The sequence below is a fragment of the Pipistrellus kuhlii genome, unplaced genomic scaffold (assembly GCF_014108245.1).
Source record: "Pipistrellus kuhlii isolate mPipKuh1 unplaced genomic scaffold, mPipKuh1.p scaffold_m20_p_9, whole genome shotgun sequence".
Taxonomy (NCBI): domain Eukaryota; kingdom Metazoa; phylum Chordata; class Mammalia; order Chiroptera; family Vespertilionidae; genus Pipistrellus; species Pipistrellus kuhlii.
Genome location: NW_023425595.1, coordinates 34,693,164 through 34,709,234, shown reverse-complemented (window position 1 = coordinate 34,709,234; position 16,071 = coordinate 34,693,164). Strand labels below are relative to the sequence as shown.

General features: G+C 50.4%; 1 protein-coding gene across 2 annotated transcripts in view; it reads left to right on the top strand.

Annotated features, from left to right (window-relative positions):
* MAP6 (microtubule associated protein 6) overlaps nt 1-14,605 on the top strand; it is a 72,625-nt gene extending 58,020 nt beyond the window's left edge. The window contains exons 4-5 of one of the 2 annotated variants that reach the window (XM_045577664.1): nt 13,414-14,005; nt 14,114-14,605. In XM_045577664.1, coding sequence (XP_045433620.1) covers nt 13,414-14,005; nt 14,114-14,467 — 946 coding nt within the window. In that variant the 3' untranslated portion in view covers nt 14,468-14,605. Of the gene's footprint in view, nt 1-13,413 lie in introns of both variants that reach the window. The other variant, XM_036427368.2, reaches the window with a different exon arrangement.
* Nucleotides 14,606-16,071: the final 1,466 nt, after the last annotated feature.

Genomic DNA, 16,071 nt, shown 5'->3' with positions numbered 1-16,071 from the left:
TCCCATTTCACAAACCCTGGGAACTCCCCTTCTCCCCTCCCCCCCTCCAACTACCTTAGCATGTTTTCCTGCTTTCAAGTTCCTTTTACTGCTAAAATACCTTTTTTTAAATATATATGTGTTATTGATTTTTTTTACAGAGAGGAAGGGAGAAGGATAGAGAGTTAGAAACATCAATGAAAGAGAAACATCGATTAGCTGCCTCTTACACACCTCCTACTGGGGATGTGCCCGCAACCAAGGTACATGTCCTTGACCGGAATTGAACCTGGGACCCTTCCATCCGCAGACTGATGCTCTATCCACTGAGCCAAACTGGTTAGGGCGCTGCTAAAATATCTTAAAGCAGTATAAAAACGTTTCTTTCAGGATGTAGCCTGTGGACTGTTCTCAGCTAAGGCAAGGCCCTAGCCTAGACCAGCCTGAGGCCAGCCGGGGTTGGGCAGCTGAATTGGGGCCAACCGAATGGGGCCAACCCCCTCCTAGGCTCCACGCTTGCAGAACCAGGCACCTAGTCCAGTCCTCCTCCATCCCACTGCCACTGGGTGTGAAGATCCCTCTACCACCTAGACCAGGGGTCTTCAAACTTCTCTCATTATGAGAATCACCTGGTGGAGTTGTTAAAACACAGATTCCCGGATCCCAACTATAAGAAGTGCTATCAGGAATCTGTGTTTTAACACCTCCACCAGGCGATTCTCATAATGAGAGAAGTTTGAAGACCCCTGACCTAGACCATCCCTCTAACACCAGAGGTAACATCATTCCATACGGGCATGCCCCACTTTACTGCGCTTCACTTCGTCGCACTTCACTAATACTGCGTTTCTTGACAAATTGAAAGCAAGACCCTCCACCAGCAAAAAGGGTGAGACTCATTTTATTACCATGCCCACTTTATTGTGGTGGTCTGGCGTAAGAGCAGTATCTCCAAGGCACACCTGCCTGAATTTTATTATTTATCGTGTGACTGCTGGCTAACATTGGCAGTGCACTTAATTACAAGTTTCCTGGCTGGAAATCAGTGCTGGCTCTTCAACCTTGCCTCCGTAGCCTCTTTGAGCCTACGTCCTCAATACGGGGACGCTAATACCCACCTCAGTGTGAGGGTGAAGTGGCACAGTGGCTATAGGGAACCCAGAGTGGACACTAAATGCAGGTCCTTTCAGACCCCTCTCCATTACAATACTCTTTACAAGGTCTGCGTTCACCGTTAACTATGAGTACTGTCTGACAAGACATGCAGTTGGGCAAACAATCGGATTAGGAATTCCAGCAATTGAATCATCTTGAGTCCACAGACCTAAACACTAAGATTCTGCCCATTGAGATTCATTGATTGCTTACAGAGTTTGTCTTCCTGTGCCATTCTACGGGCCCCTCCTGATGTTGGGGAGCAAGATTTGCCAGGGAGCAGACAGCAGAGGGAAGCTCAGTCTGCAGACAAGTTGGTCACATGCTGACCTAGTCTGGCCAAAACATACAGGCCCTCCAGACATCTTACCTAGACCTTCTTTCAATCTTGGGACCCAGATGTAAACCAGAGGAAATAGAATTTGGCCAGGGGTTCACACAACTGGCTCAGACATCCTGACTGAATTGACCACTTGTCTCAGCCAAATATACCGGTTGGCACTAAGTTGACTGCGTGACTAACATGCATGGTTATTGTATACAGAACGATTGAATGAATTTCATTCATAAGAAACAGCCTTGGTCCTGGAGATACTGAGATGAAACTGGTGTCCATTACTTTAAGCATTGGATCAGACAGCGCCATTCTGTGCATTTTATTTCAAACAGTGGAACTGAGTTTAACGCTCTGGCCCTTGTCCTCATATAAGGGACCCTCCATCACTTGTGAACTTGGCATTCTATTTTAACTATCTCAATCCAGACACCTTTTCTGGGGCCAAGGGAACTCCAGATGCTGAGAGGAGTAAATGGCTGCCACTGCCGCTGGTGTAAGCTGCCAGAGGGGTCTTTAGAACATGCCAATCTGACCATATCACACCCTGCTTTCCACCATCTGGGGGCTCCCGACGGCCTGCGGAGCTTCCTGTCCCTCAGTGCACCATGCTGCTTCTCACCTCCATGCCTTCCCCACGCCGCCCCACCTGCTCAGATTGCCCTCCTGCTTCTCCACCCGGCTAACTCATCCTTCAAGACTCCGCTCAGGGGACAGCTCCAGGAGGCCCTTCCTGCACTTCCCAGGCTGGGTAAGATGCTCCCTGTGTGTCTCCATCATGGAACTTACCGCATGAACTGTGTCATCTGCTCGTGTGTGTGTGTGTGTGTGTGTGTCCGTCCCCCACTGACTCTGCTGCCCCCCAGGCGAGGACCAGATCCTTCCGTTCACTTTGTAGCCCGAGGCTCTGGCCCAATGCCCACCACAGAGAATGTCTTCTAACGTGTCCGTTGAATGAAGAACGAGTGAGGGAATGAATGATGGCATTCACCATCTGCCTCCATAGTCACTACGGTGCCTCCATAAGGCTTTCTTTTGCCTAACAACTAGCCCTGCTCATCTCAACGAGGAGGTTTCCAGAGAGGCCACAGCAATAGCAGAGCACAGAGCAGTCAACAGCTGGTTTTGTAACGCCCAGCCTGCTTCTGTACTGTATGGGGCCGTGTTTTCTAAACAGTCCTCACTTCGAAAAACCATGGACTCTTGGTTATGCGGTAATCTTAAAAGGGTGACTAATCCCACCCCCTGCCCAGTGCAAGGCTCCTAACTGCAGAGGGGCGTCCCTCAGGGGCGTGTCTTAGGAAGAAGGGCTGGGAGTTAGAACCAACAGGCCTGGTCCTAGATCTAAGCTCTGCTCTTTACTAGCTGTGTGACCTTGGCTTCATTTCTTTGAGCCTCAAAGAGATCATAGTAATACAAGTGTTCATCACTATCTAAATCTTTATTTCTCCAATTCAAAAGTATGAGTTTGGTCAGCAAGGCTTACAGCCGTATCCAAACCTGTTTGGTGCCTGCGTTTGGGAGGACAGGTGGACACCTGTTTCTGATTCACAGGACTGGTAAGATGGCCCAGTGAGGATGCCTGTAGAAGTCCTCTGTAGACTGGGAAGTGGCAGTAGTTCAAGTAAGGGTCGTTTTGTGTGTGACTTGACATCCTTGGGTCCGATGTTGTGGTAGCTAGAGCCACATCTGATGAATCCACTCCTTCTGCCACACAGCAGCCTGAGAGAAAACCCATCTGATGTGGTTCTCGCTGCCCTGTCTCCTCCCCAGCCCTTCCCCTGGCCCCTTGTCTCTGAGCACAGCCTATAAATCACCCGGTACAGATTCCATTTCTGCAATTACACGTTCATTTTCATTGATCCCCTCTGGACACATGAAGCCAATTTTGATTAATTGCTCAAGATCCCATCCTTGGCTTTAGGTGAGGTGGGAGGAAGGGACAGAAATTGACTTGCAAGTTCCCAGGAGCACAGAGCTAGACATGGACTGAGCCATTACTGTCTGGTCACCTTAGTCCAGCACTTTGCATTTAAAAAAGGGTCATTAGCAGGATTATCAGATTCTGGGCAGCTCATTGAGACAGTCACCCGTGCCCTTGACTTAGCCTTCTTGGTGTTAAAACAACCAAAGATGCTTCCTAAACTATTTATTATTCAAGTGGGAATTTATTCAGTTCTTCTTAGGAGGTTATATCTAGAAAAGTTATTTTAGCGAACAGCAGAAAACAGCCATCGAGCCACTCAGTGAGGCCATTTCTCTGTGCTCGGGAAGAACTCCCGCCCACCTGCAAGGAGCCTGGGCTGGTAGAGGAAAATCTGAACCAGGAATCTGGCCAGGTCTCTGGTTCCACTTTTGGAAAAGGCAATATGGGGGAGAGAACTAACATTAATTTGGCCTTTACACACTTGTTCTCATTTAATCCTCACCCTAGGCCTAGAGAGTCTGTAGGTATCATCTTCACTTATCGATAAAGAAACCAAGGGCTCGGTGCGTAAATGACAAAGTCACGCTGCTTTGAAGCCAAGTTTGTGTGACTAAAACCCAGTACTGGGGGCCATCCCTGTGATAAAGAAGATGAAGTAGCAGTCTCTCCATCCTATCCCTTGGCTCCAAAACTTTTGATGATGCTAATGACTCTTGTCAATGAAAAATGAGTCAGAAAAGGAGACATATGTAATACCTTAATCAATGAAGAATTTCTTTAAAAGAATTAAAAAGAAAAGAAAAATTAGTCAGAGGAAGGTCATAGATGCTGAGTTGGATTAGCATAGTTACCTCACTCCAAGCCCCCAACCCCCTGTGCAAAATGAAGCCTTGTGGTGGCAGCATTTTTCCTAGCTGCGGGCCTAGTTGCCCTTCCTGTGCTGTGAGGCCCTGGGCTGGTAGGCCGGTTGGCAGGTGAGGGTGTAGATGGCTCTCTCACCCCAGGATGCTGCTCCTTTCTGGGACTAGCTTCTTTGCCAGGGTCTGCTGGACGCTAGGAGGAACCCTTGGGACAGGGGGTTGGGGGGACGGGGTTCCTTGGGTAGAAGAAGCGTAGAGGCAAAGGAGGACTGGCTGTGTGGGGGGCTGGCCCCCAGAGAGGCATCTCTCTCAGGAGACGCAGTTGGGATCTCAGAGTTGGGGACCTGCAGAGGTCAGTGGCGCCAACCTCCTGCATCCGGCAAAGCCAGCCAGGGTGCTCTCAGGCCAGACCCAGTTCTCTGTAGCTGAAGTCACACCCATGAGGGATAGTGTTACAGAGAGGAAAGAGCTTGACTGGAAGCCTGTCATCCTCGTGTAGGGGCTTGGCGTGGCCACGATCTCAGCATGTGACCTTAGGCGACTGACTTCCCCTTCCTGAGCTTCATTTCCACCCATAAATGGGGGTGCGGGCGACCCCTGTCTGCCTGGCTGGCAGGGCTGCTGGGAGCACCCAGGGTGCACATTGCATATGAGGTCCCTCCAGAAAGCCATAAAGAAGTTAGTTTGGGAGGACAGACGGGCGCCGAGGCAGTTAAAACTAGGAAATTTTTTGTGTCACGTAACTGTGGTGGTTAGAAGGCGATCTCCTGCAAGTTCTTTCTTCAGCTTCTCCTTTAGGATGGAAACCTCAGTGTGTGCCACCCCAGGCCAGCGCTCTCTGCCTCTCCACTCCTATCCAGTGGCCTGGCACAGGGCAGGCACTTACTGAATGTTTGTGGAAGGGAGGAGGGAAGAAAAGTGAGGGATGCAGGGAAAGACAGCGAGGAGGATAAAGCAGATGTGGTTTCTGCCCTTAAAGAACCCCATCTGGAGAGGCAGCTACTAAACACTTGGCCACTCCCCTGATAGGGCTGCTGTGAGGGGGTGAGGGGGAGAGGGGATGGGGGATGCACTGAGGGAACACAGGACAAGGAGGACCCGACCGTGGGGGTGGAGGGTAGGGTGATTTCACCGAGGAAGTGACACTGGAATCAACTCCAGTCGGTGAGGAGGGGTGGCTGGTCAGCAAGGGATGCAGCAGTATCCGAACCTGTTTGCTGCATTGAGCACAAGCTGAAAGACCCCAGGGCAGTGGCTGTGTGTCCCGCTTAGAGGCCACGCCTGCAGTTTTGTTTTGAGTTCCACAGGACTGGGAGCTGAGATGTGTTGTGAGGGAAGCAGTCGGGACAGCAAGGGCTTCTGGACTAAATGTCTGAGCTGTTGTGGGCATGTGTGCCCAGAGGAGCCAGGAATAAGGACACGATGCTGCCACCTTCTAACCTCTTGAGCTATCTGAAATTCTGTCCTGGGCAGGCCACATGGCATTCTCGGGAAGGGTGGACCCAGAACACAGGTATGGGAGGGGGCGTGAGCTGACAGAAATACAAGTTTCTGTTCAGGATCTAACCACTGGACCACCAGGAGGCGGCTGCCTCACTGGGGCAGTGTGGTGGTGACTGGGGCCAGCGGGCAGGGAGCCAGCAGCAGAAGTTCAGGAGACCCGAGGACCCTCCGGTCTGTCCTTCCGGCCCTGGTGTCTGACGTGGCTCTGTGGAGTCCCATAGCATGGAGAGGACTTCTCCAGCAGGGCCGTCCTTGCCCCTGACGAGACCCTGGAGGGACCGTGGGCCCCTCTAGTTGAAGAGACACAGGCTGGGGAAGGTTCAGGGCCCCCGGGCTAACAGTGGTGCAGGCACTCTGGTCGCTTTACACTGAGTGGCCAGATTATTATGATCTCTGAACGCATAATAATCTGGCCACTCGGTGTATGTTCTATATGATAAAAGGCTAATATGCAAATTGTCCCCTCGACTAGGAGTTTGACCCTCAGGCAGGCTGGCCAACAGCCCATGTCCCCTCCCCCGGGTGAAGTGGCCAGACCCCACCCATGCACGAATCGATGCACCGAGCCTGTACACACACACACACACACACACACACACTGAGTGGCCAGATTATTATGCGTCCAGAGACCATAACAATCTGGCCACTCAGTGTATACTGCCCATGGTGTGTGCTTCCAGGCCTGTCTCCCTGCTCCACACAGGATGACCCTCAGTCAGGGCCCCAGCCTCAGTCACTCCCGGCCTAACACAGACTTTGTCCAGTGAATAGATAAGAGAGAAAAATAAAAAATAGAATACAGAGAAAAAGCTACACATCAGCCATCGGTACTCCCACATATGTCTGCCAGGTACTGCTATGGCACTAGATAATGGTGATGCAAAGATGAACAAAAGCTAGTCCATCATCTGGGGGGTCGGCAGGCAGTTGCCAAGCACCGTGGTCATTGCTGCCGTGGAGTTCTGTGGGAGAGCCAGGCGGGAGCGAGAGCTCTTGCTTTGAGAACGCCTTGTCTCCTGCAGGCTCTTTGTAAGAATAATGAGCCTTTCGAAGATGGTTTCCTAGGCATGCCCCCTTGGGGCTCTGTGGTTTCCATAACTGCATTTGGAGCTTTGGTTGTGTCTGAGAAATGTGGATGCCTGAACAGGGCCCAGGGTGGCAGATGGAAGGAGAGAGAATGTGGGCCCAGGGTGGCAGATAGGAGGAGAGAGAAAACATGAAATCGTCCTGTCTACTGCCCCGCCCCCCACCCCCACCCCACCTCCTGGCTCAGCCCTTGGGAGAGCTGCTTGCCCTCTGTGCCCAGTTTCCTATCTGTAGAGTGACACAGTGAGACCACTGAGTCCCTCTTAGGAACTAACATTTACAAAACATCACCCGTATTCCAAGGGTTATGCCATGAGCTTTCCATATAAAGGAATCCTCCCCAAAAGGCAGGCACGGTGATCTCCAGTGTATAGATGAAGGAAACAGGCCCGGAGCCTGGAAAGCCCATAACGTCCCATGGCCATGAAGGAGCTGGGTCAGCGTTCAAACCCAGCTCTTCTGGCCTGAGGACGTCAGTGTGCTTGCTCCTCCAGCAGGCTGCCCTTTGCATGATAAGACATGATCTGTGTGGAAACACCTAGCCATGCGCCTGCCGTGTGGTTATTGCTCAGCAAGTATGAGTTTCTTCCGGGCTCTGGAGGCAGGGATTCAAGGACAGGGTCCACAGGTCCCGGATTTCTGAGCCTGGCCCTACGGCAGGAGCAAGGCCCCAGCTCTGGGCTGCTTTGTTGCTCCATCAGGAATCCGACAAGGGAGATTAGAGACCACGCCTGCACTATTGTTTTGAGTTCCAAGGGACACGGTGGATTACGGAATTAGAATTGTGTGCAAGGGCAGGAGTCAGTGGGAGGAAAGGAAGCCTGTCCTACGGTTAGTCTAGGGCAGGGCTTGATGACCCAGCCTCCAGACTCTGATAAAGCATAGATCCAAAGTCAGTGCGTGTGTACCCAGGAGGCATTCCCTGTCTCCGTGGAAACGAGAAGAAGGGCAGAAAATCAAGTTCCTACCACTCAGGGTGTCCCGTGTAACCTGGAAATATTGCATTTAGCAAATAGAACAGAGCCTGGCACAGAATAGAATCTCATTTGCTCATTCATGCAACAGCGCCTTCCCTGAGCCAGGTACTGTTTTAGAGGGAGAGAATGCAGTGATATTGCAGAAATGTGACATGGTCCTGCCCTCTGCATGCTTCAGTCTGGCAGGGGAAACGTGAATCCAAAAGAATGAAGGAATTCTCTGTGATAAAGGCTATGAAAGAAAGGGACTGGGAGAGCCTGTGGCAGGGGGCCTGGTCCCCTCTGAGGGTCAGGGAGAGCTCTCCAGGGAGCTGGGAGATGGAGGATGAGTGGGCATTAACCAATTGATGAAGGAGCGAGAGAATGTTCCAGGAGGAGACATGTGCTAAGCCGTAGATGGAAAGGAGCAGGGCAGACTGAGCGACAGGACAGAGACCTGCAAGGGTGGGGCACAAGCGCTGGGAAGGACGGGAGCAGGCTGGTCAGCCAGACGGGGTACGTAGCAGGTTTTCCTCTTTATTCTGAGAGCAAGGAGAAGCCACTGGAGGGTGGTAAGCAGGGAAGGGATATGCCTTTTTGCAAGATCACTCTGATTTCGGTATGGAACATGAATTGGATGAGGAGCAGGGGATACTGGTTAGAAAGTCCACAGAAATCATGGCACCATTGGCGAGGGTGGGAGAGGGAGGGAAAGAAATGGGACCATTCCAGAGACCCATGTTAGGAGCTGGAACAGATGGTTCTTGATAGTTGAGTGGAGGTTTTGAGGGGAGGAAGGTCCTCAGCGGGACTCTGGGTATCTGGCTGGGGCCGCGGGGTGGCTGATGAGCCAGGTCTCAGCAACAGTCATTTGTGACATTTTCAATTTGACCTTCTTTGTTCCAGGTACAACGCTGGGCATGGGGGCTGCGGGCCAGGAGGATGGCTCCTGCCTTCAGGGAGCTCGTGACCTAATGGGGGAGACCTGGCATGTCATGGGGGACCCTCTGAGTGTGGGGAGAGGCTGTAAAATGGTGCTGTGTGAGGGAGCTATGGACAAAGCCAATGTGGAGAGAGGCATCCAGGAGGCCTGGTGAAGAAGTGGAATCTGAGCCAAGCCACCAAGGACAGACAGGGAGAAGTTGGTGAAAGAGAGCAATCCAGGTAGCAGACACAAAGAAATGAAAACACTGGGAGTGTATAAAATAGTCTTTTATAAAAACAGTATTTTATACACTCCCGGTGGCCAGAGGACAGTGCAAGGAGGGTAAGGCTGGCCACCACCTGCCCTGGCTTCCTCCAGGGCTGCCATGGGGGTCCAGTGTGTGAGCATTTAGTAATCTGTTACTAGTTATTATACCTTTTATATATTTTATTGATTTTTTACAGATGGGAAGGGAGAGGGATAGAGAGTTAGAAACATCAATGAGAGAGAAATATCCATCAGCTGCCTCCTGAACACTCCCCACTGGGGATGTATCCACAACCAAGGTACATGCCCTTGGCTGGAATCGAACCTGGGGCCCTTCAGTCCACAGGCCGACGCTCTATCCACTGAGCCAAACCTGTTAGGCTATAGTACTGGACTTATTCATGCGATGCCCCAAAGCACTTTACAAATAACCAAGAATTATGATTTCAGATAACAGTCCCTGACATTTGTACTGTTATCCCCATTCTACAGATGGAGAAACTGAGGCCTATTGTAATGGCGTAATTGCCCAAGACCTCTCAGGCAATAAGCAGCACTGAAGCTGAGATAAGCCTAGCAGGTCATTTTAGTCTCCGAGAGGGTACACAGGCTGGGAGGAGAAGGGGCCTGTGACATATGCTGCCTTGAGAAGACTTGCATATGGCTCAAGGTGCATGTGGCTCAAGGTGCATGTGGCTCAGGGTGCTGGATTTGTTTGTGCTGGTTGGGCTATGCCCAAGGACAACTGGCCTATGGGCTGTGGGCCTGAATCCAGCCCCTCTCCATTGACTAACCATGTGCCCAGTCCTCCCCTTCCCTGGGGCGCAGCTTTGTCTCCTTCACACAGAGGGCACTGTGAGTGCTGCTTCTGCCAGCCTTACTGGGAGAGGTGGGGCACTTAACAGCTGGAAGACTCACAGGCAGTGTGAAACCAAGTAGTGGCCAGACAGTATCAATGAGAGGTTTATGTTGTCCTTGAGGGCAGTTTTGTTCATAGGAAAACCAACTGAGGCTGCTGTGGTTTTAAAAATGAATGCTTGGCCGAAACCGGTTTGGCTCAGTGGTAGAACGTCGGTCTGCGGACTTGAAAGGTCCCGGGTTCGATTCCAGTCAAGGGCATGTATGTTGGTTGCGAGCACATCCCCGGTGGGGGGTGTGCAAGAGGCAGCGGTCGATGTTTCTCTCTCATCGACGTTTCTAGCTCTCTATCTCTCTCCCTTCCTCTCTGTAAAACAATCAATAAAATATATTAAAAATAAATAAATAAATAAATAAATAAATAAATAAAAATGAATGCTTGCCCGGTCGGTGTGGCTCAGTGGTTGAGCACTGACCCTTGAACGAGGCGATCACAGTGTGATTCTGGGTCACGGCACACATCCGGGTTGCAGGCTCAGTAAGGGGCATGCAGAAGGCAGCCAGTCAATGATTCTTTCTCATCGTTGATGTTTCTATCCCTCTCTCCCTTCCTCTCTGAAATCAATTAAAAAATAGTAAAAATAAAAATAAAAGTGAATGCTTAATAGATTAAAGTAACATTTAGAAATCTAGTAAATTTTAATCAAAACATTTTAAGGAGGATGTTATAACTTAATTGCCCTGAATAATTTAAATTATAAGTATTTTAAAATAAACTAAGTATTTTAAAATATGAAAACTATTGGATTGTCATAAAAGTCGCATCATTGTATACAGAATTTATAGGATTACCTTATATCTTTCCATTTAAGATCACCAGTCTAAATTATTCCATTGCACATTTTACTAGTATATTGAAACCACAACGTTTAATCTGCTACATATTCTGATATGCCAAATTATTTAAAATATTACAAATACTTTTAAACTAACTCTACACTGATTTTTACTAAACATAGTATCAAAAAAAGGTAAAACTATATGTTTCATTTAATTTATCATTTCTAATATTGATCCTAAACCTTCCCATGACCAGAAACATTCACTAAAGAAACAAGTTTACTAAGCAAAGCAATGTAAGGTTATATATCCAAGAAACTTTTGAGTTAGTTTACAACTAGCCAAGAGTCCTCACTAACTACAATCTGGGTGTGACAGGAGAGCCACTGCTGCACCAGGGAGATGGGTTTGGTGACTCCCCTGTGGAGCTGGCCCTCTTTTCATCTCCGCGGCTTCAGGGCATGATGAGTCCAGGCCCTGCCAATGGAATAGGTTTTGCAACCCAAGCCCGAGATCAAGTCAAGCCCTCGTCACCTTTTTATTATTATTATTATTATTATTATTATTATTATTGATTTTTTACAGAGAGGAAGAGAGAGGGATAGAGAGTTAGAAACATTGATGAAAGAGAATCATCGATCAGCTGCCTCTTGCCCACCCTTCACTGGGGATGTGCCTGCAACCGAGGTACATGCCCTTGACCAGAATCAAACCTGGGACCTTTCAATCCGCAGGCTGACTTTCTACCCACTGAGCCAAACTGGTTTCGGCATCTTGTCACCTTTTTTTGTCTCCTGTCTCAGCTTGATCACTCTCCAGGATGATCCCACCCAGGTCATTCATTACCTGATAGGGTTCATCTAATCAATTTCCTGGTTGATTCAATTCTGAATTGGGTTTTTACTTTTCCTCTCTGGCCATCCACCAAGCACTAGAAGTATTGCAATACCACTCTTGGATTCTGTATCCCTCTGGTGGCCTTGCTGGCTCTCCCCACAAGCACGAAGGTCTCACGGAGGGTGGCCAGCTGTGTCCATCTGGCCAGAGCAGCTGTGCTCTGTGTCATGCTGAGCCAGGGAGCCACCCCGGCTTCTCTCTATCCACTTTGGTGCTTAGAGACATCAACAGGGATTAGACGGATAGGCTGCCTACTGGGTCGCTCTGCTGCTGAGAGATGGCAGTCTCCGGGAAGCTCAGAACTCGAACCAGTAAAAAGCTTCTGAGTCAGGATGACATTCCAAATTTTAAACGTCCAACCATGTGTAATTTTACTTCTAAGTAAATAGAAGAGTCATTGTAATATCATATAGTAATGTCATAGTACATGATCTCTGATCATTATGAATTTCTAAATAAATATCATTATATCCAATGAAATAGATGACAAACTGAAGGTCCAGGGAGATGAAACCGTAGTGGGCTAAGGAAGTGTTCCCAAGTAGCGGTCTCATTGGACCAGCTTTCATAAGCAACTAAGCCATGGTCCCAAAAAGCCAATAGGAACTATTAAAATGCTAAAGCGATTTTAACCTTAAAGACTTCTGTGGCCACAAAGTACAACAAGCATCTGCCAAGCACCAGGCACTGTAGGTTCCAGAAGGCAGACGAGGGATCACTCAGATCCTCAAACGTTCCCTCTGGACCTCAGTTTCTCCCTCTGACAAGTCAGGGCGATAAAACCCTCCCTGCACACGTCACAGGGCTGCTGGGCTGCTGTGGAGAGCAGTGATGTAGAAAGTGGAATGAGCTGTGGGTGGAAGGAGCAAGGGCTCGTGACACTGGGTCGTAGTGGTGACCCTCAGCCTGGCCTGCAAGGAAGGAGGGTGCCTTCTAAAGCAGACCGGCATGTCTGTGTGGGGCAATGTTTGCTTTTGGTGTCCGTGATAGCACCTGCTCTCCACCAGGTGGGTGGGTCAAGGGCAGGGAGAGCTTCAGCTGCAGTGAGGTCCATGAAACAGGTTGGGAGGGTTCTGGTGAGGCTTGGATTCTTGGCTGCAAGGGAAACCAGTCGTAGAGCCTTGGAGTAAACATGGACAAGGACCCAGGAGAAGGAGCTGGAAGTGAGATGCAGTGGCACAGGCAACGATGGGGTACGTGGTCCATAGAGAATTTAAAAGCAGAAATAAACCCAAGGAAATGCTGATCTGCTTATTATCATCATCACGATGTGCTGGCTGTTCTAAACAATGTCAGTCTTAAAAATACTTTTCTGTTTGCAAGGGATGGGGGTAGGGGGACATTCCCACTGCCCTCTTTCTTGGCATGCCATAGTTTCCTTTGCCCCTCCCCACAGTTAGCCCTTGGCAAGGGGCTCAGGAAGGAGGCGGCCATGAGGACAAGGAAAGAGCACTCTGGCCCATAGGGTCGGCTGAGTAGACAGTTAGGGGCTCCCAGGATGGGCCCAGCCATCCTGGAGGCAGGAAGAGCGGCCTCGGTGGAGCGGGAGGTGGACGGGCTGCGGGGCTGCCCCCTGGAGGACCCCGAGTCCCATCAGAGCACTGCCGTTTTCACCGGGTGCCATCCTCTGTGCCACGTGCAGGTTATAATCAATTGGCAAACACTGAATGACTGGTTCCTGAACCCGCCCCTCCCCTGACCCCACATTCTGTACCAAGAACGTGGAAGCCAGATTCTCCTCCCGGCTCTCCAGCAAGAGCTGCCCCGCCTCCCAGGCCTCACAGGCAATCTGGCCCTCACAGTGACCACTTCTCTCTTCTCTGCAGGAGCCAGGCCCGTCCCACCAGCGACTCGCATAAGAATCGAGGTCCTGTAGCCAAAGAGCCAGACAAGGATAAAGGTCCCGTGGGCCTGGGGCCTCTGAAAGGTCAAGGCCCTGTGATCCAAGAGCCTCGGAAGGACCAGGGCCCGGCTGTCCCAAGGCCTCTGAAGGATCGAGCTCCTGAGGTCCCAGGGCCTCTGAAGGATCGAGCTCCTGAGGTCCCAGGGCCTCTGAAGGATCGAGCTCCTGAGGTCCCAGGGCCTCTGAAGGATCGAGCTCCTGAGGTCCCAGGGCCTCTGAAGGATCGAGCTCCTGAGGTCCCAAGGCCTCTGAAGGATCAAGCCCCCGGGGTCCCAGGGCCTCTGAAGGATAAAGGTCCCATGGTCCCCACAGCAGTTAAGGATCAAGATCACACGGTCCCTGGGCCTTTAAAGAATGCAAGTTCCGGGATCTCAGCACCAGTCAAGGACCAAGGTTCCTTGTTCTCGGTGCCACTAAGTAACCAAATGGCTCCAGCAAGAGTTAAGGATCAAGGTTCCATGGTACTGGAGACTCCAAAGGATCCAGGTCCTGCGGTTCCAGCAACTGTCAAGGATCTAAAGGATCGAAGTGCCATGCTCATCGCACCTGTAAAGAAAGAAGGCCCTGTGCTCTCTGAGCCTGCAAAGAACCAAGGTTCGGTGGTTCCAGAGCCAGTCAAGGGGCAGGGTGGCGGCGTCCCAGAGCTTCTGAAGGGCCACGATTCTGCAGTTGTAAAGAATCAAGGTTCTATGGCCCCAGAAAAAGTCAAGGATCACGGCACTGTGATCCCCGAACCTCCAAAGAATCAGGGTCCTGTGTTCCTTGAGCCCATGAAGATCCCCGTTCCTATCACCTCGGTGCCTCTGAAAGATCAAGATCCTCTAGTGCCACCACCAGCCAAGGACCCAGGTCCTGTGGTCCCTGAACCTGTGAAGACTCAAGGTCCCAGGGGCCCGCAGCTGTCCACTGTCTCACCTCCACCCCCAGTCACCATCCCAACTGTCCCCCATGCAGAGTATATTGAGAGTTCCCCTTGACACTCACCCCTTGACACCAAGGAAGGAGGTGGCAGTGAAAGTGCTCCCTCCCTGGGGTAGCAAAGTCTCACATTTAATCTGCATGAAACAGTATTGTATAGTCTTGCTGGAATCTAATAAAACAAATCCCTCTGGCTTGGCCGTGCCTTTCTCTGATTCCATTTGAGTGTTTTTGTGTGTGTGTGTGTGTGTGCGCGCGCGTGCGCGTGTGTATTTTGTTGTTGTTGTTCTTAATCTTCACCCAAGATAATTTTTTCCATTGATTTTTAGAGAGTGGAAGGCAGAGAAAAAGAGAAATATCGATATGAGGGGCACATTGATTGGTTGCCTCCCGCACCTGTACTGACCAGGACCAGGTATCAAACCTATCAATACAACCTGGATACATGCTCTTGACCAAGAACCAACCCGTGCCCCTACAGTTTACAGGCCAGCGTTCTAACCACTGAGAACACCAGTCATGGCTGTCATTTGAAAATGGGCATGTGGGACTCTGCATTACCCATCCAGGCAAGAGGAATCTGAGCAATTCCCAGCTCCTTTGAGTTGTCCCCATGTTAGGAGGTGGAGGATAGGACATGCTTCTCTCACACTCTTGCTCTTTGCTTCTGGCACCTGGTGTGTGGGAGCTGGATGCTTCACAAGGTAACTATCTGACCCACAGGGTAAGGGCAACTCATAATACTGCTCCCACCCCCACACAACAATTCAGATGCAAACTCTGAGTCACAGGTTGTTTGTCTCGTGTGCTTCTGACTGGGTACAAGTTCTTACACCTCCCACGTAGTCTCGACAATTTGCTAGAATGGCTCACAGAAGCCGGAAACACTTACATTGCTGGTTAGTCACAAAAGGATAAAGGATGCAGATGAACATCCAGGTGGAAGGAAGGGGTGTGGAGCTTCTGTGCTCATGGAAGTTGGAAACGCATTACTGGGTTGCCATAAAAGGATAGAGACTACAGATAAATATCCAGACACGGAGGAAGGGGGGCATAGCGCTTCCGTGCCCCCTCCAGGCGTGTCACCCTCCCCATAGCTCCAGCAACCCAGAAACTCTCCAACCCCTATCCTTTTGGGATTTTGTGAAGGTATCATCATGTAGGCATGATCAAGCATTACCTCTACCTCTTCTCAGGAGGGGTGAAGCTAAAAGTCCTGAGCTTCTGCCTATAGCTTCATCTTTCTGACCAGCGCCCATCCTGAAGCTATCCCACCAAGTGTCACCTCATTAAAATAAAAGCATCACCCAAGAAATGTTAAGTGTGTTAGGCGTTCTATGCCGGGAACCGGGAACAAAGGCCAACACGTAATGTATATTTTCTATTATTTTCCAGGTCGGGTCCCATGAACGCCCAGAAACCAGTACCAAATCACAGCAGGCGGGGCCCTTGGGTGGGTCAGGGCTGAAGCCTGTAGAGAAAACAGAAGCAGGGGCCCCGCTGGATCGTGGTCATTCTGGGTGACAGTTGTCTGCCAAAGGCTCAGTCCTAAAGCTCATCCAGGTGTCATGCTCCTTGAGAAACCCTGGCCTCGGATCAGAAGGGTCCCGGGACATCTGCTGGGTCTCAGGACCCAGGACAGCTCAGCCGGAGCTTCTAAAAC